This window comes from Cebidichthys violaceus, unplaced genomic scaffold, assembly GCF_023349555.1.
Source record: "Cebidichthys violaceus isolate CVI_PGR_0920_01 unplaced genomic scaffold, fCebVio1.0.p SCAF_32, whole genome shotgun sequence".
Lineage (NCBI taxonomy): Eukaryota > Metazoa > Chordata > Actinopteri > Perciformes > Stichaeidae > Cebidichthys > Cebidichthys violaceus.
In genome coordinates this window covers 2,929,717-2,955,965 of record NW_027176506.1, presented here as the reverse complement: position 1 = coordinate 2,955,965, position 26,249 = coordinate 2,929,717, and the positions used below count along the sequence as shown (strand labels likewise).

At 41.7% G+C, this 26,249-nt stretch overlaps 1 protein-coding gene across 1 annotated transcript in view; it reads left to right on the top strand.

Moving 5' to 3' along the window:
* Positions 1 to 25,402, top strand: part of fbxl16 (F-box and leucine-rich repeat protein 16) — a 36,027-nt gene extending 10,625 nt beyond the window's left edge. The window contains exons 2-7 of the mRNA XM_068724807.1: positions 4,544 to 5,258; positions 11,088 to 11,330; positions 13,945 to 14,210; positions 16,584 to 16,668; positions 18,009 to 18,072; positions 18,921 to 25,402. Of these exons, the coding sequence (XP_068580908.1) occupies positions 4,551 to 5,258; positions 11,088 to 11,330; positions 13,945 to 14,210; positions 16,584 to 16,668; positions 18,009 to 18,072; positions 18,921 to 19,069 (1,515 nt within the window). The 5' untranslated portion in view covers positions 4,544 to 4,550 and the 3' untranslated portion in view covers positions 19,070 to 25,402. The remainder of the gene's footprint in view (positions 1 to 4,543; positions 5,259 to 11,087; positions 11,331 to 13,944; positions 14,211 to 16,583; positions 16,669 to 18,008; positions 18,073 to 18,920) is intronic.
* Positions 25,403 to 26,249: the final 847 nt, after the last annotated feature.

The window sequence follows — 26,249 nt, the reverse complement described above, 5'->3', positions numbered from 1 at the left end:
TTATCAGCTGTACGGCTACTGCCTCAACCTTGATGCCGTAAACGTGCAAGTAATGCAGTTTTCCTGGCCAATTTTCCAATTTGGAAAGCCAGAGGATCTCACAAGTTTCAGCCTTTCCTGGAAAAACCTTGGCTGAAGAAAAGAAAGAGACTTCCCAAAGGTGATTGAAGCTATAAAAGTCTTTGGCTTGTCTCGACATAGAACTCATTTAGCTGAGGAATTACCCACAGAAATGCTAGAGATGGGTTTGGCAGGTGCCAGTCAAGGAGGAGTTACAGAAACCTATGTGTAAGTTCAGTATAAACATGAAATATAACAGACGAGGCATAAATATATGAATGAATTCCGAGGAAGAAAAAAATCATTGTTCTGACATTTATAAATGATTTTATTTTCAAAGTATATAAGTAGCACATTTATAAAGTGAAAGGTTAACCAACAGTTTATATATATGTAATCAAAGCATATGGCGGTTTTCTATTCAGACCAGGGATCTGACAGACAGCATGCTATGACAGAGGGATGGAATCTAGGGGTTGAAGACAGAGGGGCAGCAGTTCCTACATGATACTTGATTCTGATTTGGTAAAGATTTTTGCCACACATTTGATCAGTATCAACAGGATATAACAAAGAATAGTGCTTAATATCAAGTCCGTGTTGGTTATGTGTATCCTTCATCATCAGTTGTTTCTTGCTTCTGACTAAGAAATATCAAAGCTGCTCAACCTTTTCGCAGAATTCCTTCTGATTAGACCCAGTCTGTGATGCACTGTGTGTTTGGTGAGTTATCATTACACTTCTAGAAAGCATATTTCTCTGTGGTGTTTGGCAGGCTGTTAACGGGGGATACCAGCATGGAACTGCCCCAGGATAAGGCCCTGAAGAGGGCTATCATTATTCTGAGCACAAGCCTTGAATAGGAGCACTGTCAAAATCGACTTTTAAAAGCTGTAAAATGACAGTTGATGTAACGACCACGATGGACATTTGCATTCAATCAAATTGCTTAAACTAATGGTGGGTGAGGGGTCTGGTTGGGGGCCCACAGCTCACTTTCACCCTGGGCCCGCAAAGACTACTCTACTACGCTAAAGTGTGAAACAACTTGCGTCCTTGCAGTGTTTGCGGATGGTGTTAGTAGAAGCAGAACAACATGAAAACAGTTCAGATTTGTGGAGATAGGGGTTCATTGTGAGGAGGCGCTTGCCCTGTTATTGTTGCTTCTGGTGGATCTCGGGCAGCATCCCTCCACCTCCCTGCCTGACACAGACACCACAGACATGACAACAGATGGAGGAACGGTAAATATAGATCTTGCTGTAGCTGTGCATTCACTACTTTACAATGAATTAACATGTTGCGACATCTGAGGGAATATCTTCGTCATCTGTTCCCTGATGATTCAGCCCGACTTTGCTCTGAAACATGTCTGCTCTTTAGAAACCTTTCTCATTGCTAGCTGTGGCCGGTATAGTTGACAACCGTGTTGTATTATGTAATGGATGAACCTCGCTGATGCTACAGCAGAGGCAGAGCCACTCACCATCTGCTAAGGGACCGACAACAAATACTTGAAAGTGATAAATCGTAAAATGCTGCCAGATGTAGTTGAATTGAAAAGCGCTCTTGGTAACTTATAGACAGTATGCACATGCAGTGTATGTAGCTGTATGTGTAAGGGGATGTAGCAGGTGTTAATAGGGCAGCTGCTTGTATCAGTTGAGTGTGCCGGAGAGATGCTGTTGTGTGTGAAGCCCTGGAGTCAACATGTTACATAACTGAGCGCTCTGAGCCTGTGAGCTGTCTGTCCCCCTGCTGCTGATACAGTGAGATCACAGAGAACAGACTCGATGAGGCTGTGGGCCTCAGCATTCATTTACACTATGATGTGTTTTCACTTGGATACAATGTCCAGCTCTGTTGAATGCAAACAACAAAATAGAAGTGTCAGAATCAGCTGTATTTAGCAAAGTCTGTCATTCAAGGAAGTTGGCTCCATTTTTTTTTTGCATCTCTCACCATGTACTTACACAGAAATAGAAAATAAAAGCTAGGCACAAGGACAACAAATAAAGGTAAAGAATATACAGGGCTGGTATGTGCTGTTATTACACAGGTAGTGAATAAATAGGTGTTTGTATGAATATTGTATATATATATATATATATATATATATATATAAAATAAAAAACATAGTTTTTACAAAAACGTCTATATATACCGAATTAGAATCAGCTTACATGGAATTTGGCTCCGGTTTCCACTCCGCTCTCAATGTACATACACTGTTTTACAATAAACAAGAAAAAGAAAATATAAAGAATGAAAAGGGCAGCAAAAAAGTAGAACAGATGTAGGTATAAACATTTAAACAGCTATATACAATATAAGTATAAATATATATCCCAAAAAAAGTGTGTGTGTATATATATATATATATATATATATATATATATATATATATATATATATACACACACATGTGAACATAAACCTATAAACAACAATGGCAATGGAATTGAGGTGATAGTGCAAGTGGTGGTAATAGTGCAAACAGAGGTAGTAGTGCTTATTTATTGTTCATCAGAGTGACGGCCAGTGGAAATAAGCTGGTCCTGGTTCTGGTGGTTTTGGCATACAGAGCTCTGTAGCGCCTACCAGAGGGGAGGAGTTGAACAGCTTGTGTCCAGGGTGTTAAGGTTCTGCAGTGATCTTTACAGCCCGTTTCCTGACTCTGGAGGTGTACAAGTCCAGGATGGAGGGCAGGCTGGAACCAGTGATTCTCTCTGCAGACCTGATAGTCCGTTGTAGTCTGTTCCTGTCCTGTTTGGTGGTCGATCCAAACCACACAGTGATGGAGGAGCAGAGAACAGACTGGATGATGGTGGAGTAGAACAGGATCAGCAGCTCCTGGGAGATTGTGGATCCCAGAAACCTGAAGGTCTCCACAGCGGACACAGTGTTGTTGAGAATGGTGAGGGGTGGAAGTGTTGGGGGGCTCCTCCTGAAGTCCACTGTCATCTCCACAGTTTTGAGCTTGTTTAACTTCAGGTTGTTCTGACCGCACCAGAGGACCAGCTGTTCACCCTCTGTACGCAGACTCATCACCGTCCCTGATGAGGCCGATGACCGTTGTGTCGTCTGTGAACTTCAGGAGTTTCACAGACGGGTCCTCTGAGGTGCAGTCGTTGGTGTAGAGGGAGAAGAGCAGTGGGGAGAGCACACATCCCTGGGGGGCGCCAGTGCTGATAGTCCGGGTGCTGGTACCAAATATTGATCAGAGAGTCCCAAAGCTGCACAGGGGACAGATTGATAGGCGTCATTTAATCCAGTCCAGAAGTGGTCCAGTGTGTTATTATCCCTGGTGGAACACTTAATATGTATGTGTTTTGAAAGTTTTTTTACTGAGGCCCGCTCTGAGGAGTTGCAAGCTCAGCAGGTGGAGTGAAGTGTCCGGGAAGTGCTCACCAAGTCAGGGTTCCGTGAAGCACAGGGCGACAGGTCTGCAAAAGTCTCTGTTTGGTCTGTTGAGAAGCAGCAGCTCATCCATCTTGTTGACTACTGAGTGGACATTCGCCAGATGTATTGATCAAAGTTTAGTTTGAAATCCCTACTGTGGCAATTTAATGGCCGCTCCGGCCCGTTAAATCGCTTCGTCTCCTGCTAATCCGAACTAAAAGCTCAATAAAATATTATGGTTCTATGAAAATGGTAACAAGTTTGACTAGTTACTTGTCGGAAGTTCAAAAGGTTACCCTGATGAATGTAACCAGAGGAGAGCAATAAATGTAATAAACGGCTACCAGGCAAGGGATGGACCAGGAAGTCTGAAAAGTGAAGCCAATGATTCATGTCTTAAACCTGCATTCTTTCTAATGTCCATCAGGGGGCGATTTCTCTGGCTGTCTAGAAGTCTATGAGAAAATGACTTTACTTCTCACTTTATGGTCTCAATCTCTAGTTTCTTCTTTAATACAGCATGATGTTCATATTGTAAATTATGGTCCATTTAGAGTCAAATAGACCATATAGCAGGGTATGCTTTAGGGTGGGGCTACCTTGTGATTGACAAGGTAGCTCTACTCTGGGAGTTGTCCAGTTTTTGTCTAACAACTTTTTTAATGAATCATTCTCCACCTTGCTTAGACCACACCAATCTTAAAAGTCAGCCTTCATTTTGATCTCAACTACACACCTGTCAAGATTTGTGAATGCATGTTGCATGGTTGGGACGCTATCGCGGTGACAAAATCTAATTGTTTTGGGGAAACCCTGCTTTTAAAAAACATGTTTGTCACAATTCACAAAACTCTTTAGAAATACCAAAGAAATCATACGTATGCTATGGCACTGAAGTTTGGGCAAATGATCCTCAACTGTCTTAAAGAGAATTCCTGAAATTATAAAACTAAGATGCAGTGTGGTAGAAAGAAACACACTTTGCTGTTTGCTTTTCACACCCTGGCTCTTTGTAAATTAGACTTAGCACACAAATTTTCAGTGTTTTACAGTACGCTGTTTCACTTTTCTCTTTCACCAGGTTCCCAATGTTGAACATGACCACCCCCAGCGAGCTGAAGTCTCCCTGCGTGACTCGCAACGGCATGGTGAAGTTGCCCCCGAGCCAGCCTAACGGTCTAGGCAGTGCGAGTATCACCAAGGGGACACCTGCTGCCAAGAACCGTCTGTGCCAGTCCTCCTCAGTACCCTCCATCCTGCCTCCACCACCGTCCTCCATTCCCTACCACCACCACCATCACCTGGACGGCCCTGGCATGCTCAACTCAGCAGCCTCTCTCTTGGGCTCTGACATGGAGCCTGGAAAGCCTCTGGTGGGCTTGAAGCCGTCCCTTCGTCAGCTTCCCCCTCTCAGTCTGCCCAAGCCCATGCTGCTGGAACGCCAGCTTGTCCTGGATGAGAAGCTGCTCAACCGATTGCTCTGGTACTTCACTACAGCTGAAAAATGTGTGCTGGCGCAGGTATGCAAGACATGGCGCAAGGTGCTCTACCAGCCCAAGTTCTGGGAGGGTGTGACACCCATCTTGCATGCCAAGGAGCTATATACCCTACTGCCTAATGGGGAGAAGGAGTTTGTCAGTCTGCAGGCCTTCGCCTTGCGTGGCTTCCAGTCTTTCTGCCTAGTGGGAGTCTCAGACCTGGACATTTGTGAGTTTATCGACAACTACCCGCTGTCCAAGAAAGGTGTTCGCTCAGTCAGTCTCAAGAGGTCCACCATCACAGATGCCGGTTTGGAGGTAAGTCAGGATGTGTGTGTGTGGAAAAGACAGAGGTTATTTGATGTGAATTTCCCCAGATCTGAGCTGATTCTAAGTTATACATGGCAGCTGGTTCAAGTTCTTACAGTGTCAGCAGCAATTGAGACAACAAAGTAGTGGCGCAGGTCAGGAACAAATGTGAGCAGCCACCAATATGGTTATTTGTTTGAAAGAGACACATCCTTTCTGCTTTCTGATCGCAACTCAAAACTTCCTCCATGTTTCCTGTTGCCTTGAAAAAGTTGTAAAGTTTCCATTTCTTCAGCCCTTATTTCAGGGCAGTACAACATCGTATTCATAACATACTCACCACTTTACTGCTCTGACTCTCTCGTTAACACAAATACTGTTTTCATTCATTCGTTATTTCCAATCTTTTTTCCAACAAGTTCTCACTCCCAACTTAACAAATACCAATGCTTGGCATGTACCCCTTGGCATCTGATGTGAACACACTGAGGCACCCTTTAGCGTTGGTATGAGATGCACTAGGCTTTCAACTAACTCCAGTATAAACTAGCAGTTTGGTTGCATAAGTATACCTAAAAACTATGTTAACCTACCTTGGAAGTTTATTTTGAATAGAGACTGTATGTATGCGACGAGCGGAAACTGATTACCTAAAGCGTCATAGGGTTACCTAGAGCAGCATAGGGGTACCTAGAGTGTCATGGGGGTACTTATAGCGTCAAAGGGGTACCTAGAACGTCATAGGGCCAGGGATATCTAGAGCATCATAGGGGTACCTAGAACGTCATAGGGTTACCTAGAGCATTATAGGTGTACCTAGAGCGTCATTAATGTACGTAGAGTGTAGGGCCACTGACCAAGCGTCATGATTTGATGAGTTGGGAGCATGACCGTGTTCAGTTTGACTTTTATTTTTAGCTTTTGCCGTTAAACTACGGTCAATGCACAGATGTTTCACAATAAAAGCATTCCAGTGGCACAAACACTATGTTTCTTCTTAGGCTTTTAATTTGGAATGTATAAAGGAAATGTTGAGTTTCATTAACGTTAGCTGTAAATTCCTACCTGTAAATAGGAAATAATTTGAGAATTAAAACGATGTTGGTGTTGATGAGAAAAAGAGAGAGACTGTTGTACTGATGGAATTAATAGTGCAGTGGAAAAAATGTGAGCCATTAAGATAGGCCTACAGCTTATTTCAACCCTCCTCAATGTCAATGTTATTCCACTTCACTGTAATCACTAGTGGGATGAAAGCTCGCAGAACACAGGAGAGTTAAACCTGTTTTCCTTCAGTCTGTATACAGTAGGAGCCACAAACCTGCTGTTTTTGTTATGATAATACATAGTTTTATACAGCAGTGGCAAAACATGTGAATACACTATGATTTTTCTGTGACTTCAATTCTCAAGATCTCTGCCTTTATGCTGTCATATTCCATAAGAACAAAAGAGGCATGAGGTGCCTTTCAGATGAGTTGTTTGTCAGATGGCTCTTCAAACCTGCTAGGCTAGGTGGCTATTCTGGGATGAGAGGATGGTTGCCATGGAGAAAGCTGGATTTGTTGAATGCATGATCTATATATATGGACTTTGCTGTTGCAGGGTTATGATTTGTGCATTACCATTTTCTTGCACCTTGAACAAGAGAATTCCATTTAGAAAAAGAAAAGAAGTAAAAAAAGCAAATGCAAAGAAAAAGTAGAAGATAGATGAGTGCACAATATTGTGAAATTCAAACTCAGCTCTCTTTGTGTTATGTAATGCTATTTCATCCTGCTTGTTTTCACAAAAACAGATGTTTTGCAGGTAATTATTTTTTTGTTCTGGCATTTTTTTATTTCAATAATGTTCATAAATGGATGATGCCACCTTTCTTCACAGAACTGCCTGTCAATTGAGACAAGACCAGACCAGAGCCAGTAATGTAACTGTTTCAAGAGAGAATAAGAAGGAAAAATCATTGTCTTCAGATGTAAATGCTCTGTTACCATAACACAGACAAGAGGCATTTATGCTGCATAATGTGCAAGATAATACAAACAGATATTGTATATATATATATAATGAATGGTTTATAAAGTTGTAAGCAGATATGACATTTTTAAGTGTTTATTACTATTATTTTACTATGCTGTCATTCAGTTTATCCACCAGGCTCCACTTTTGGGTGCCCGGATGGAGAATATTTTTGAAATGTTTATGTACTTTTTATGATAGTGAGGACTGGGGAAGGCAATTTATTTTTGGCGTCAGTGGTCAAAAATCCCATAGTAACGATTCAGCCTTTTGTAATTTGAGTGGTCTGAGAGAAAACTAAACTTCTGTACTTCCTCTCCGTGTTCAGGCTTTATAAAATCTAGCCTGTAATGAAGGATGATGTTTGTAAGGAAAAACTAGTACTAGTACAGGTTACTGTATGAAGGACGCTGTTTGTAATGAATGACTAGTACTAGTACAGGTTACTGTATGAAGGATGATGGTATAAAGAATGACTAGTACTAGTACAGGTTACTGTATGAAGGATGATGGTATAAAGAATGACTAGTACTAGTACAGGTTACTGTATGAAGGATGATGGTATAAAGAATGACTAGTACTAGTACAGGTTACTGTATGAAGGATGATGGTATAAAGAATGACTAGTACTAGTACAGGTTACTGTATGAAGGATGATGGTATAAAGAATGACTAGTACTAGTACAGGTTACTGTATGAAGGATGATGGTATAAAGAATGACTAGTACTAGTACAGGTTAATGTATGAAGGATGATGGTATAAAGAATGACTAGTACTAGTACAGGTTACTGTATGAAGGATGATGGTATAAAGAATGACTAGTACTAGTACAGGTTACTGTATGAAGGGTGATGCTTGTAATGAATGACTAGTACTAGTACAGGTTACTGTATGAAGGATGATGTTTAAATGAATGACTAGTACCAGTACAGGTTACTGTATGAAGGGTGATGCTTGTAATGAATGACTAGTTCTAGTACAGGTTACTGTATGAAGGATGATGTTTAAATGAATGACTAGTACCAGTACAGGTTACTGTATGAAGGGTGATGCTTGTAATGAATGACTAGTACTAGTACAGGTTACTGTATGAAGGATGATGTTTAAATGAATGAATGACTAGTACTAGTACAGGTTACTGTATGAAGGATGATGGTATAAAGAATGACTAGTACTAGTACAGGTTACTGTATGAAGGATGATGGTATAAAGAATGACTAGTACTAGTACAGGTTACTGTATGAAGGATGATGGTATAAAGAATGACTAGTACTAGTACAGGTTACTGTATGAAGGATGATGGTATAAAGAATGACTAGTACTAGTACAGGTTAATGTATGAAGGATGATGGTATAAAGAATGACTAGTACTAGTACAGGTTACTGTATGAAGGATGATGGTATAAAGAATGACTAGTACTAGTACAGGTTACTGTATGAAGGGTGATGCTTGTAATGAATGACTAGTACTAGTACAGGTTACTGTATGAAGGATGATGTTTAAATGAATGACTAGTACCAGTACAGGTTACTGTATGAAGGGTGATGCTTGTAATGAATGACTAGTTCTAGTACAGGTTACTGTATGAAGGATGATGTTTAAATGAATGACTAGTACCAGTACAGGTTACTGTATGAAGGGTGATGCTTGTAATGAATGACTAGTACTAGTACAGGTTACTGTATGAAGGATGATGTTTAAATGAATGAATGACTAGTACTAGTACAGGTTACTGTATGAAGGATGATGGTATAAAGAATGACTAGTACTAGTACAGGTTACTGTATGAAGGATGATGGTATAAAGAATGACTAGTACTAGTACAGGTTACTGTATGAAGGATGATGGTATAAAGAATGACTAGTACTAGTACAGGTTACTGTATGAAGGATGATGGTATAAAGAATGACTAGTACTAGTACAGGTTACTGTATGAAGGATGATGGTATAAAGAATGACTAGTACTAGTACAGGTTAATGTATGAAGGATGATGGTATAAAGAATGACTAGTACTAGTACAGGTTACTGTATGAAGGATGATGGTATAAAGAATGACTAGTACTAGTACAGGTTACTGTATGAAGGGTGATGCTTGTAATGAATGACTAGTACTAGTACAGGTTACTGTATGAAGGATGATGTTTAAATGAATGACTAGTACCAGTACAGGTTACTGTATGAAGGGTGATGCTTGTAATGAATGACTAGTTCTAGTACAGGTTACTGTATGAAGGATGATGTTTAAATGAATGACTAGTACCAGTACAGGTTACTGTATGAAGGGTGATGCTTGTAATGAATGACTAGTACTAGTACAGGTTACTGTATGAAGGATGATGTTTAAATGAATGAATGACTAGTACTAGTACAGGTTAATGTATGAAGGATGATGTTTAAATGAATGATTAGTACTAGTACAGGTTACTGTATGAAGGATGATGTTTAAATGAATGACTAGTACTAGTACAGGTTACTGTATGAAGGATGATGTTTAAATGAATGACTAGTACTAGTACAGGTTACTGTATGAAGGATGATGTTTAAATGAATGACTAGTACTAGTACAGGTTACTGTATGAAGGATGATGTTTAAATGAATGATTAGTACTAGTACAGGTCACTGTATGAAGGATGATGCTTAAATGAATGACTAGTACTAGTACAGGTTACTGTATGAAGGATGATGTTTAAATGAATGAATGACTAGTACTAGTACAAGTTAATGTATGAAGGATGATGTTTAAATGAATGAATGACTAGTACTAGTACAGGTTACTGTATGAAGGATGATGTTTAAATGAATGACTAGTACTAGTACAAGTTAATGTATGAAGGATGATGTTTAAATGAATGAATGACTAGTACTAGTACAGGTTAATGTATGAAGGATGATGTTTAAATGAATGAATGACTAGTACTAGTACAGGTTACTGTATGAAGGATGATGTTTAAATGAATGACTAGTACTAGTACAGGTTACTGTATGAAGGATGATGTTTAAATGAATGACTAATACTAGTACAGGTTACTGTATGAAGGATGATGTTTGTAATGAATGATTAGTACTAGTACAGGTTACTGTATGAAGGACGCTGTTTAAATGAATGAATGACTAGTACTAGTACAGGTTACTGTATGAAGGATGATGCAGGAAGCTAAATCTCCTAATCTACCATTCCAACCCTCACCTATGGTCATGATCTTGGGGTAGTGACCAAAAGAATGAGATCGTGGATACAAGTGGCTGAAATGAGCTTCTTCATAGGGTGGCTGGGCTCAGCCTTAGAGGTAGAGATAGCCTGCTTTCCCCACAACCCGCCCCCGAAAAAGAGTACGAGTAAGAGTAAGAGTAAGAGCGCTGACTCATCAAATAGAAGCTAGACATTTTTTTGTGTGAATACAGCAGTACATGCTGATACAAACATTGTACAACTGTACACGCTAAGTTTATTTGCTCAAACTCAAACTATATCCTGCTAGACAGATCAACTGTGAAACAATCGTCTGCCTCCTTTTCCTCGTGACATTTGACATATTTTTCATAGATCATGCGTCTCATGTACTACTGTCAGAATGTAGTGGCAGCAAATGTGACAAAAAGTTATTTTCATTAAAGTTACCAAATGTAGCTTTAAGTGGGGTTCCTGTGTTTGACCAAATACCACGTTAAAAGACTTGTTTATGTATAATGCTGCTTTTACTTTTTCATTATTTCGATTTTGTCAATCCTCTTGTTATCTCAGTACTCATTATCTCTCTGTAACCACATCTCAGCAGCTACATCAGGAAGTCAAACTGGTGTCCTTGATGTTGCAGGTCATGTTGGAGCAAATGCAAGGCCTGATGCACCTTGAACTGTCAGGCTGCAACGACTTCACAGAGGCCGGCCTGTGGTCCAGTCTGAACGCCCGACTAACTTCCCTCAGTGTCAGTGACTGCATCAATGTGGCGGATGACGCCATCGCTGCTATCTCACAGCTCCTGCCCAACCTATCGGAGTTGAGCCTGCAGGCCTACCACGTCACCGACACGGCCATGGCCTACTTCACAGCCAAACAGGTAACGTGTCACAAGAGAAACCAGCTTTGGTTCTTTACTGTTCACATTCACACACCTCTCACATCTCACTGTGGATCTCAAGAATTCTGTTTTTCAGTCGACACACAGTATATGTTCCTTTCCTTGACGTTTGTATTCCTATTATTAGTCATCCATCCATTAGCGAGACCCATTTATCCTCTAGGGTCGCTAGGGCCTGGAGCCCATCCCAGCTGACATTGAGGGAGGTACTGGTTTGGTTGGAAAAAATAATAATTGTATTATTCTTTTAAAGACGCACTAGTGAATTTTTTATATGAAAGTGATAAGGAGCAGTCATAGTGATAATCTTACACAGCATTATCATTAGTTTTCCTCAGCTATACCGTTTTTAGTTTAGTAAAAAACTATGAATTAGATATAAATATAATATGAATAAGTAAATAAATTACTAAATAATGAAGTTCATTTCTTTAATAAACAATTATCTCGAGTACTGGCGGGATGCCGGCTGCCGTGGGTATGCATTTCCACGACTTGGACACCGCAAGCATGACTTAGACGCATGGAGTGCGTGGCTCTGGACATGAACTGCAAATTGTGTACCACATCCAGTGTCCACTATGTGATGCAAGAGGACACACATTAATCATACACTATGTTGCTTTATATCATGTGTTGACCACACCAGGTAAATGATCTTTTTCACATAAGGTTGACTTCCTGCGGTCAGTAGGTAGCGCTATGACCATGACTCAATATGGGCATGTATTCGTCTTCAGGCCTTGACTCATCCAGCAATTTGGAGCAGATTGGACGATGTAAAGTTGAGTTACGACGACTTCCCATTTCATGTTTAGGGCAAATATTGACAGCCACGCCACATCGAGGGCCATGTGTCACGGAGGGAACTCTTGATGAGGACTCGGACGCAGAGTTGAGGTTCAACTGACGATCTTTTATTTCCAACAAAAAATGCTCAGGGAAATCCCTGGAAACAAAAACCTCTCTTAGCGAGGAAGGAAAAAAAAACTAACAAAGCAGAACTAAAAAAACTCTGATTTAACTCAAGGAGCTGTAAAGTTAAAACGGCAAAAGCCAAACCAAAAATCACTTCTCAAGGAAGGTATAAAACTACAAATAAAAAGCTCTGATTCAACTCAAAGAGCTGAATGGTCAAAATGGCAAAATGCAAAACAAAATCGCTCTTACAGAGGAAACAAGAAACAAGAAACAAGAACGGGACAGACAATACTATGGCTTGGACTTGCTGATAGCATAAGGCGGGTGTGCAAGACGAAAGGACATGACACACTGGCACAGGACAAGGGGAGACGCAGACTATAAGTACACATGAGGGAAGTGGGGGAACAGGTGGAGACAATCAGGAATCAGGGAAGACAATCAGACTGGTGACACATGAGGAAGGGCAAGGAACCTGAAACGAGAGGAGAGTTAATTTCCAAAATAAAACAGGAAGTCACAAAACAAACGTGGAGACAGGACAAAAACCCAACTTGACATACAGGTGTGACACCATGAACTCAAAAGATTTGCAATTTAGCATTGCAAACATTTTAAGATGTCACCTTCCAAATTTGAAGTTGCTCAGGTTAATCCTCAAGGAGGAGTTCATTAAAAGTACAACAGCTGTGAAAGGGGTCACTTTGCAAAATAAACGGCATTGTAAATTTAAAATGGCTGACTTCCTGTTGGACTCACGGTATGGCTTGAAGAAGCTTTTTTTTAAAGTCTGGAGGTGTTACAAATTTGTAGATATACCTCAAATTTGGTGGGGATGTTTTGTTGGTCATGATGGCATTATCAGCTGGTACCGCCGTATAAGAGCAGTGCAGAGCGGCGACCGTGAGCTAACCAATGGGTCAAGCTCACATGCACTCACATGCACTCACATGCACTCACATGCACGGTCAGCCGGCTATGTGAATGAAGAGAGGAGAAGCTGTGATAACAACACACACTGCTCAGGTAGACATTACTCTTCTAGATATTTACATAGATGATAGTTGATAGGTGAGAGATTAGTGCTCTGAATGTTAAATAGTGCTGAACGACATCTCACTGTTATGGGGAGCTATGAGCAGCGCCTGAGCCCAGTCACAGTTCCTAAGTCCGCGCCATTTTTTGTGCATTTTTGAGCATCCCAACCCCCTCAGAAAAGGTGTACTCTGCCTTCATCCAATGTCATCAGGGATTGGCTCCAGCCCCCTGCGACCCTGAACAGGATAAGCGGTTACATATAATGGATAGATGGATAGTAATGATAATAATAATATCTACAAAAACAATATGTTCCTCTGACTTTCAGTACTAGGGCCCATGGCACTTTTGTGCTCAGCCCTAATCAAACCTGACAGAGGCCAAGTTAAATGATGCATGAAATGAATCTGGAGGAAGGTTTCTGATTTTAGTGTCCACGAAAAGTTTTCATCAGATTTATTTTGAGAAACCAAGGTTTAATGGGTGGATGGTTTATATATGAAAAACGGATGGTGCCACAAGCGTAGCATATTCATATATTTTATGTTAGAGAGCCATGCAGAAGTAGAATTCATTCCACTAAAAGGCTTTCACTTACATAATCAAATAAACTAAAATGACCTTCCACCCCCAGGGCTACACCACCCACACTCTGCGGCTTCACTCCTGCTGGGAGATCACCAATCACGGTGTGGTCAACATGGTGCACAGCCTTCCCAACCTGACTGCCCTCAGCCTCTCTGGCTGCTCCAAGATCACCGACGACGGCGTGGAGCTGGTTGCTGAGAATCTGCGTAAGCTCCGCAGTCTGGACTTGTCCTGGTGCCCTCGGATCACTGACATGGCCCTGGAGTACATTGCCTGTGACCTTCATAAACTGGAAGAACTGGTGTTGGACAGGTCAGTGCGTTTGTGGTCCAGTGCGCTCATCCCCCTTCATCCCCAAAGGCCTGTGATAGAGCCTGATATGTGCAGAAGGGGCTAGAGGAGCTAAAAACTGTACTCAAGTCAACAATTACTTCAAGAAACTCTTCGAGATCCACAGGGATACGACCTGCACAGTCACATTTTAAACACAAAGAATGGTAGACACTACACATACAATAGAGTATGGAGACACTGTGTTTCGCACATTGCCAGGAAAAGCAGAAGCAGACAACATGGCTAGCGCCGAATGCTTGGACAGGTACCAAATTGCGGTAATACCTCCAACACGAGTACCCATAATGCTCGACCGCGGTCAAATCAGCCACACTAACTGCAGTGCACCCATACACTGATATTCATGATAAATACATTCAGGCAGAACTTTTTGCTGTATCAATTTAGACATTCAAGGCCCTATGAGTGTATGGTTCAACTATTTCCCCTGGTCTAGTGTTAAAGTAACCATTTATCGCAATAAATCGTAATATGGAATCACAATACATATCCAACCTGCACCCAAGTATCGTCGTAGTATTAATTGGGAGGAAAGCGTATCTTCGCAGCCCGACTAAGAGTGAGAAGACATCTGATGAAGATAGTAATTGAGAAAGTATATGAGCGTCAAAGTAAGCAATAATGCATTCTGGGCATTCTACACTCACATACATTTAACTTTCCATAAAGTGTTTTTCAGCACAGGAGCTAGTGAACCCTAATATGCTTCCAACCTGGAGCTGGACCCAAAATGTATGCATCTATTGACACCCAACCATTACTAAGATATCCATTGTAGCCGGCAGGATAAACCTCAATAGTTTAGTTTGTTCAGTTCAGTGTAACCTTCAGTCAAACAAACAGAGGGCATGTATGTCTGGTTTGGGAGAGACCTTCTGGTTAAGGAGATGGTGTTGGACTGCATTATATTCAGAGACATGTGTAAGTTCTGTTCCCTTTCAACCTCACTTCCAGCCCACCTTACATGAACCTGCTCTCTTCGTCTAATAACGACACAGATGGGTTCACAGCAGAGCTAGTTGGAAGCACCGTGCGTCTCATTCAGACGCGAAAGGCTGCCTCCTTTGTCAATATCAGACACCGAGGGGCGCCGACCAAGCCTCGGTATTTGATGAGTCGGGAGTGAGAACTGGTTGATCGTATCGGTGTGCCTAATAATGAGGCCACTGAGTGTTTTCATGTGTTTCAAAGTAGAGTGTTTGCACAACCCTTCATGTACTGGAGTGACTCATGCTAAAGTCGTCCAGTTACACGGAGGACTACACTATACTAACACTTACAAATGTTGCCTTCTTTAGCAACAAGGTTGTAGAGTGGAATGCAATAATAATAATAAAAATAAAAGTATTTATATGTTTTTCAAATACCTTTTCTTTCCAAAAGCAGATGATTTGATTGTTTGAGATCTAACAGCATCAAATATTATATAAATATTGAAATATGCAGCATGATGGCCCAGTGGTAGAGTGATTCTCAAGATGACACTAATGACTAATGACATCAGCATTGATGCTCTCTTTATTAGGTACGCCTTTCATCCATCCATCTTATCCTAAAGATGCTCGATTAGACTGAGCTCTGGAGACTGGAGGCCATTAGAGTACACTGAACTAGAGCTGGTGGATATGTCAAAAATGTAATCACATGACTTTTTTCACATCAGTAGATATTCATATATGTTATGATATTCTGTTGCTTGTCAGATTTGCTTAAATATTCTCTATACGTTATTCAGAGCATCAATATATCAGCAAACAACTATCATCTATGTAAAGATATAGAGGAGTAATGTCTACCAGAGCGTGTGTGACGTTGTTTACATAGCCAGGCCAGCCGTGCATGTATTTTAGTGAATGCTAGCGCATGTGAGCGTGCCTCACTGGTTAGCTCAGGGCTGCTGCTCTGCACCGCTCTCATAATGCGGCTTCAGCCGATAGCTTAAAGTGTAGCGCCCACCCTACGACTCCCCTTCGGGTAAACACTGTTAGCTGCGTCAGCATTGTTGCTGTTGTTTGCACTGTTAGCACAGTTAGCACGGTTAGCTGCTAGCCACTGGCTCAGCCGTTGCCATGTTGAGAGCTGTGCGGACGTAATCCCTCAATCCTAGATTTGCGTAGAGCGTCAAATATGGTCAGTGGCCCTCGTCTTGATGCAAACGCACAATGCACCCTTTGTGTCCATTAGGAAATCACCTAGCTGGTGTCTTTTGGGGTACTTCAAAGTTATTGAGATGTTGCATCTTGTACATTCCATTTTAGCAGAGTTGAGTTGGTAACAAGGAAAGGTCATGGTTTACTCAGCCGTTGTGTTGTGTATTGTGTCTACTTTTAGGTGTGTGCGGATCACAGACACTGGGCTGGGCTACTTGTCCACCATGTCATCATTAAGGAGCCTCTATCTGCGCTGGTGCTGTCAGGTAACACAAAACACACACACACACACACACACACACACACACACACACACACACACACACACACACAAACACACACACACACACACACACACACACACACACAAAGATAGAAGAAGAAGTCTTGAGAGTTAGTCTTGAGAAGTCCATCCATTTTCTCGCATTTTAGACTAACCGATGTTCTACGATCATTTAGCAACCAAGATTCTAGACTGTGGAAAGCAACTTAGCCATGTACATGAACAGTATCTGTGAAATTACAGGCAGGATCTACTATATCTATAAACTATATATACTATAATATGTGACAAGCAGATTGCAATGGATGTGCTGAGCATTTTCATGCTACTGACACATTACGAGAAATAAATGTCACCAGAAATGCCATATGAGACATGATTAACATCAGAAAGATGCTAAATCTAAAAACCAAATCCAAAAGACCTTCTGAGTCGTTCAGTAGAACACTGAGGCATCCTCAGTTGCTCACCGAATGAGATTTGTTTTAACCCCGGCCTCTCTTCTACAGTGACCTCAAGTGAGTCCGGGGTTAAGGCAAATCACCGAGTCAGCCTTTCTGATCATCTTATTGATCCTGTTTTTATCATCCACAGTGATGCAGCGAAATCAATAACCAACTCGTAGGTTTTTCCAACATTTACTTAAAAAAAAATGTCATCACACCAGCCGACAAAAGAGTCAAAAGGCCAGGTCATTGCATTTGGTAAGTAGACCAGTGTCATCTGAAAACCTTTGGATTTTACAGGACACCTGACTATACCTATAGTCAGCTGTGTAAAGTGAGAATAAAAAGGGAGCTACAACCGTTCCCTGTGGTGCTCCAGTTTTAGTTAAGATCGTGTCCCCTTAATAGCGGAGCGTGGCACAGGTCTGTACCCCCGCTGACTGTTCCTGACCCCTCCTCCGTGGCCCCTCTTCCTGGTTCTGGGCCTGGTATCCGACAAATCCAAGTCAAGATCCTGTCCGCCTGATGCGGGACGCCGCAGCTGAAGAAGCTCCTGCCGACTATAGGTGGTGAAAAGTGGGCCTGGTTCGCTCCTGTTTGAGAGGCTCTCCAAACAATGATGAAACAAAGTCACAGAAGGCAAACTAACGTCTGATCACGCTGATGATCGTGAATCAGAAGGCATCAAAAACATTAAAAACACATAACTAAAATCACACACGGAGTAGCAGCGGGGGGCGAGGCTTAGTCAGGGGTCAGTTGCTCTTATTCTCACAATGATTAGGGTTTCTTATATAGTGCTTTTGTGCGTATGTGTGTGTGTGTGTGTGTGTGTGTGTGTGTGTGTGTGTGTGTGTGTGTGTGTGTGTGCGCGCAGGTGCAAGATTTCGGTCTCCAGCACTTGTTCGGAATGAGAAGTCTTCGTCTACTGTCTCTTGCAGGTATGAGTTACAACTCCAAAAGTGCTTCTACATTTCATTCGGTATCTTTTTGTGTTCATAACAATCTTGCAACATTGCGACTAGTCCATTAATATGCTCGTCATACAATTCAACCGGGTGAACCATGTCACACTGTATCAGTGGATTAAGATGTACTTCTACTCTGTGCTGTGCTGTGTTCTGGAGCCTTATAGTGCCATCTAGTGGCCGCTCCACCGACACAGAAAAAAACATCCCTACATGACCTAGATGACAAACGCCTCGCGTGCCAGCAGATATGTCGTGATGAACCCATGAACCCAGGAACAACTGTGACCAGTAGGAGATGCTCATGGAAAGTGGATACACTTTAGAGCTGATTGATTAATTAGCTTATTAACAATAACAACAGCTGCAGCTATATATGAAAAACTAAGATTTGCTAGTCAGTTGTCAAGCAAAACGGCAAACGTTTCCTAATTGTAAACTGTGTTTTACGACCAAAAAATAAAGCAAGACATTCATGGCAAAGACATGGGTTTTCATGCAATGAAATGGTGAATTTAAAAAATGTGGGCTATTTCTCTTACCATGTCTTCTTTCAGACTGGTGGAAAGAAAACAACCAAACCATTTAGATGTTATTTTACTACTTTGTCAATTTGCGTCTGTAGTTTTCTCCTAAATTCACCTAAAGGTCGCATGACGTAATGCCTCATCTGCACATTTAGCTTTTCAGAAAACTTTTACTACAATTATCAACACAGTCATAATGAGGAGAACTGTCAGATGCACTCCAACTACACTTTTGGCTGTATACCCAGCCCACAGCTGAATGTTGTTCTCCTGCTGTGTGCCCCCCCCCCCCAGGATGCCCCCTGCTGACCACCACCGGCCTGTCAGGCCTCATCCAGCTGCAGGAACTGGAGGAGCTGGAGCTGACCAATTGCCCCGGAGCCACCGCCGAGCTCTTCAAATATTACTCCCAGCATCTGCCCCACTGCATGGTCATCGAGTAAGACCACCGACCCGCCCCACCGACCGACCGACCCGACCGCCATGATTTTACCTTCCTCCTCCTTCCTCTTCCTCACTCTTTTCTCAAACGCTAGCCCGGAGACTGAACTACCGCGCCACGCCGTTCCTCATGACCTGCCCCCTTCCCCGCCCGCCTTCCTCCCTACACCCCATTGAGCAGACTGACCCGTAGGCGGACAGAGAGGCAGGAAGGGCAGATGATGGCACACGCCCAGACCCAGAGGATGATGGCGTGGCATTCGAGCTTCATTGAAGAAGATGCCGGAGTGAAGAGCTTGGTGTGACGTCTTGTCTGACAGCAAGTCTCTTCTTCAGAATCAACTCAAAGGGTTTTGTTTACAGAGGAGGGCTTCTCGAAAGACTTCAGATTTTTTTTCTTTAGCTGAACGGATACTGAAGGGAGTGACATATCCAGATGAAGCGTGGAGGAATTAGAAAAAGGGAAATAAAGACTTGTGTTTGAGCTGATACAGTGGAACTCACACATGCGCTCATACACTGTAAACACACACACATACTGTATATGGTAAGTCAAACAAATATAAGTCCTCACGACCACGAGTACTGACATTTCTATTTCCATCACTCTGTAATATAACTGCTGATATTTATTTCTTAGAAGGTGTCAAAGGTTTCGTTTTCTCTTGTTTAGAGAGACACCATAATGCCAGCTGGAGTAACAGTAATCAGAGAGAACTACAGATGCAGTTCAGGAAGTGAATGACAGGGATGGAACTTCTCTCTCTCTCTCTCTCTCTCTCTCTCTCTCTCTCTCTCTCTCTCTCTCTCTCTCTTCTCCCTTCCTCTGTGTGTGAAGTGTGCGTTCATGGACTCACAGGTTCCCGCCTTTTTGGGATACCACTACCTTTTTCCATTTCCGTGTCAATACAAAACAAAGGAGAATATTTGAAAAGCATCAGTTTACGTTCTTTTTCTGTGTGTGTGTGTTGAAGTCGATTGGCTCGTCGCTTCACCCCCCCCCCCCCCCCCCCCCCTCCCTCTCTCTTCAATTTTTTTGTACACATATTTAATTTACAGATCTGGAGGACGAGTTGTCGTAAACTGTGAATGTTGTGTTTTTAGAGGGGAAATGTGTTTTTGCAGAGGCCGTGCAACATGAACAAGCATTCAGTCAAATGGAGAGCAAAGTGTGCACGAAGCATCTGACCTGAAGGCGTGAGAGCTTCTGCTGAAGATACAGTGAGCAGAAAACAAGGCGACTTTGGGCCTTAAAGTGACAGCGATGGTATTTCTGGTCTGAATGACTTCAGTTAGCAGGGGGCATGTTGGTGAGGTAGGTTTATCCAAATTTGGCGATAACTGGTTTTGGCATTGACCCCTTCTTCCTCTTCTTGTCCTCTTTTAAATACCGATAGAGACACATGATGTTTAGTGATGGTTCTGAAGCAGCTAATGCATTGTGTCACAGGTTGCTTCAAAAAGGTAAAAAAAAGGGAGGCTGTAGGATTTCAGTATTTCATATTAGAGCCGTTCTTACAGAGTCCACTAGGGCCTGGGACAGAAATAAACAGGAGCTGAGGGCCCTGGTATTGTGCCAGTTTTTAATAAGGTTTGCAGGAATTTCAGAAATTTTCCTACAGACCCAGAGTCACAGAACCTTATGAATGTCCTTTTTTACGTTTATGTTTTCACATCATGTTCAGCCTAGCTCAGCTCAACTAGTTGGTGTGAGGGGGATCTCGTAACAGCTCCTTTCAGTCCTGCAATCAATGGCTGGTCTAACTTCACTAAAGGCCCAAAAACACACCACCACCCACTAACATCTGGCTTTTGTCTTCAGTGGAAACGGTTAGGTTTGGCAGTCACGACACATTTTCTCTCCAGCCATCAGACTCTAGTCAGACAACAGTCGCTGTGTCTCGTTGATCGTCGAGACACACTTCATTCAAACTCGACAGAAACAGAATGAAAGTCACCAACAGCTTGATTTCCATTGTTCCAACAGTCGCCAACTGTGGTTTGAGAGCAGACATTGTAAAAGTAACCGCCAAAAACATTTTCATTGAGTCAGCTTTTCTGTGCATATACACACTTATTTTGGTGGGAAAAAATAATGTATAAATGTTTGGGCTGTAATTGACATTTTACAATCGTCATTTACGTCATATATTCCTAATATCACTGCGAACTGAGAAGTGAGTTTGTATGAAACTTAAAACTGCAAAATTGCCTTTTAAAGGAAAACCAGTATTTTTGAAGTAAATAAAAACGTGAGCAAAAAAAAAAACAAAGCAGAATAATAAGCTGCCATTGTTCAGGAGTATGCTCTTGTTGCTTTTCAAACATTTGATTTGTTGACTGGCTAAATGGCACACATGGTGTGATGTAACAACGACTGAGTTGAATGGAATGTTTCGTCTCTATTTTGCACAGCGTTTTTCCAGAAGCCTTTAAGATGTGCTTAGTGTTGGGAGGAAACGAGCCATCCAGGGTCATAAACCAACGCTGATGTTCAGAAACACGGCAGCGTTCCAAACGTCACAGAAAACGGTTTGAATCAGTAAGATATACTGCACCGGTTCCCAACCTGGGGGTCCCGACCCCCACTCGGGGTCGTAAAAGCTTCACGTGGGCCGCAAGGCCCTCTTCACTGTAAGACCTTTAAAAAATACACAGTTGGCCTAAAAAATAAACGCCGAGCGCTGCATGTTTGGCATTTCTTTTTCAGAGAGTTGAAACACGTTAAACTTTGTGTAAAACCCTGCGCTCGTCACTTCTTACCCAGCCGTCCAATCACAGTGGAGGGGCGGGACCAAGAGGCTACCACAAAGACCTGATCAAATGAGCCTGACGTGGTTGCATTGTGTAGGCCTATGCTATGCTGTTGTTTTCATGGTTTTTACTGTAGACTTTAAGGTGTCCTCGTGTCGGGCACACTGGACCGAACCAGTTCCCTCATGCGGGATAATAATGGTGATCTGAATCTAAGCAAAACCTCCTCACCGACAGGATCTCATGAGCCACATAGACTAGCAGCTCTGTCCTCTCTCCCTGCCTGCTTCATCCAGAGCCAGGGCCACAGCCACCACTCTACCTCGTGAAGACATTTTGACGCTCAAGGATATTCTGTATCAAAGAAACGCCAAAGTTCTCCCGGCTGGGCGTTTTCAGAAGAGTTTCCAGCTGGTAAAGAAATGCTTTGGTGGAGACAACCCCTTAGAAAAGTACACCGTTAAAACAACCAAAGAGCTAATAGAACAATGGCCAAATGTCAGGGAGAAGGAAAGCTATACAAATAAAATACTTAATACGAACAGCAGTGTATCAAAAGTTCCTAAAAACTCTCATCTCTGATATCATATTCACGGGAAACAATCTGCTCAAAATTCATCCAAATGTTGTTTAACCTACACTGCTTAGTATTTGGGTTTATTATAGCAGTTCATCAGTTGTTCTGTACTGTTATTGTTATGCATTTAATATAACGTGAAATCTCCATAAAACATGTCAGTCGGGGGTCTTCAGTTTACTCAAGGGTCAGAGGTTAGGATCAACTGATACAGTGTATGTTAACCTAAGCTTCAGATGTCCAGACAAGCTGTGTTTCCAGTCACATATTTTGAAGCACGTTTGGAAGTATCGCAGTAGAAAAGCTGAATGGGAATGTCTAAATTCAATCACTTGAGGGGGTTTTGGGGGATAAATTTGGTATGAATAAATTCTGACATAGTGAACTTTGAACTCGTATGACTGATCAGCTGTTCCTGTTGTTGGCTTCTTCTCGGCTATTCGCACAATGTGTGCCTTCGTCTCCAGACAGCATGAAACATGGCCGACACTAGCAGACGTGAACGAATAATTCAAACTAATTCATGAAGATTATTATACGTGGGTTAAATGGCCAAACTGACTTTTGTTTTGTTTCCTCCGAACCAGTTTGATTTGTATATTTTTTTGTACGATATTTCTAGAATTTGATTCAAATTTGCTTGACAATTGATGGAAACACGTCTACAGGCTGTATACAGAACCAGGTTGAGCCAGGTTAGACCTTTGGATCCCATAGACTGACCTAAGCCATCCGCCTTCATACTGCTGAACCCATACAAAAAGGCGTCATCATGGTTTCTGACTCTGGGTACGAAGGTGAAATAGAAAAGTTTCCCATAAACCAAAGTATTTATTTAACATGGAAATAAGTTATTGATGTTACAAAGGAGCAACACATAACTCTGAAGCCAGTAGTCGTGTGTCTTTCCAATGATCGTGTGATATTGAAGGAACTGAAACAGCCCAACAGTGAGCCGCTGTGCTGCTTGATGTGCTGACTGCCAGCTGAAGGGATTGGATCAGTGCAGCCAGTATTAGGTTGTGCCAAATGCATCTGCAGCAGCGCATGAAATGTGTCTGCTTGCCTCTAGCGGATCGCTGTGTGTGAACTGTGTGGACATGGCAGACCATGCATGTTTTTAGTTGGTCTGTGTTGTGTTTCAAGATGGCTCATTTTAGAGGTTGCTCTGAATCTCTTCATTGTACATAAGTATATTTATTTATTTATCTATTTATTTAAATTAATTTGTGTCTTATTCATGCGATTTATTTATTTTAGAGACATTTTTCAAAGGATTTTCTTTCATGGAACTTGCTTCAAATGTGGGCCTGACTTAGCTTATGCTTTGATTGCTGTTTTTTTTGTTTTTTTATCATTATTTTCTGACATTTCAGACCCCAACATGAAAATGATGTACTGATTACACATTTAACATACACTCGTTAGACACCAGTGACCATTAACATCATTAACACTGACTTAAAGTTTTGTCATAATGCACAAGAGTATATTTTCTTCTGTGCTGGCGAGTCTAAACTTTGTTTGCTGTTGGATCCGTCAGAAAGAATAAGGTGGTGACAAGTTATATTTACTGTCATTGTCCTGAGAGTAGGATATACATAAAGCATTTGAAGTGAGAGATTGACCTAAGCAATGTTTACGCTGTCTACTAACATGACAAAGGAACGATCTCAGAGGACGGGGGACTATGGAAGCTCATTTCTGACAAGACTAATGACTAGAAAAGCAAACTAATTGAAAGCAGTGCTGAGCATTTAGCAGTAGCTCTTAGCTCACAAGCCTGAGACTTTGTTCAAGTTTAAAGGTGGCCAACACGTCCCAACTCGGCTAACACCACTGCTTGGTCAGTGGCCCTCCACTGTTACACGCTAGCCACCCCTCTAGTGTCCGTTTGTCTTTTCAAAATAAACGTTTGTGTTCACAAGAAACTTAGTTTCAGGTCCAAAGGACTTTGTTAGGTTTAGGAAAAGTACAGGATTTGGATTTTACAAAACTACGTTTGTTACGTAACTGGTGTTACCCAAGTACGTCAGTTACGTTTCACAAACTGAAAGACTGTTTATTTGACCCATCCAAACCTAACTATCCCGCTATCTGAACTACACCTCTGACCATGTGATGATGACGAGGACGGGTTTACATTGGAGGCAGCAGAAAACCCGGTGCGTCTCATTGAGACACTTGAGGGGGCCTCGGTGTGTCGGCATCAGCACTGACCAAGCGTCGGTATTTTGTCGAGTTGGGAGTGAAAACAGGTAGGGTGGGATTTCACATAGAAGTCAACCTGAGGACGGCGAGCATGCTGATATACCGAGTTTGTTAATACTGTAACTATCCACACCAAGTGGATGCTGAATGAATGCTTTCACATGGAGGAAACATCCTCTGGGGCTACTCTGAGTAATTGGACCAGACCTGTACAACCAAGAGTTTCATTGTTTTTAGTTTGGCCAACTCTTCATTATCAGTAATTGGCTGCATTGGGTACAATTCTACAAACAGTTTTGGTTTGGGAGACTTAAGACAGAGAAACGACATTCGCTTATCAACAACTTGTGAACTACTGTTTACTTTATCTTAATGTAAGTAATATCACTATTTCAGAGTCAACAATAATGAATTGAAGAGTCACTAATTGGCCCCCGCCCTACCCTGTCAGCATAAAAGATGACGCATTGTGCACAAGCAGCACCGTTCCTGCACTCTCAGACCATGACTCACAATTGGATCACTGATCTTGTTCAGTATTTTTTGTTTTTAAATGAGCGTCCAAAGGATTCAAATGTAAGTTTACATATCATGAACTCTGACATGCAGTCGTGCATTTCTCAGCCACAAACAATGAACAGCCAGCCTCTCTGCGGTCCATTACCTGAGGTCAACCATTCCGTTCACTTCTACTACCTGTCTACAGCCTTTGGTCTACATCTGTCACCATTTTGTTACAACCCTTGTACAGCACAACTTTAAGCAGTACAATAAATACTGACAGTTTACTGATGATGTTGAAATTGGCTTAATTTGTGTGTTTTTTTCAGTTCCATTGTGTTTAGCCAACCTGTGCCTGAGCTTACTTTGACTGAAGACAATCTTTGCACTAAGGACCAGTGGGTTTTAAGCTTTGGTACCTGTAGATGTTTCTAAGTAATTTAAAAGAAAATAAAACACCAAATCACACCAACATGTCTGTTGACAAGAAGTGTCAGAGCCAGATGTTGTCAAAAAGTGGTTTGGATGTCTGTTAACACATGATCACACATGCGTATGTCAGGACGAAAACAATATGTGTCATTATCAGACGGCTCGTTGTAAAGACCAGGGTGGAGCAGAGAACAGTTACATTCCTTATGCATCTACTGACAAAATACTCCCAACTCACGGTCCACCTGGGCTCTCAACCACATGAGCTTACTCACTTATCATCATACAACAGTGACCAGTGAGGATGGGAAGCTGGGAGCATGAGGACCACAGTGTACAACAGGGGGATTCAACGAGGTCCAGTTAGAGGGAATGTGCTCATGCAAACATGACAGTAATGTCTAACTCGCGCTTTAGTCCCATATATATTGACGTAGCCAACAGCTATATCAACGTCTGTGTGTAGTCAAGACTGTCAAATGAAATAAAGAAAGTTCAATTGAATAATATTTTAACAATATTTATTGTCAGTTTTCAAATTTAAATGAATGAATTATGAATAATAAATACTCGAATAATAAATAAATGTTCTTCTCTCATTTCAATTACAATAAGGGCTGGATCTAAAAATAAAACAAAACACTACAGAAAGTTTTTGAAAAGTGTTGATCTTAAAATAAAGTACTTCAGTTCATTCAGGTGTCAAA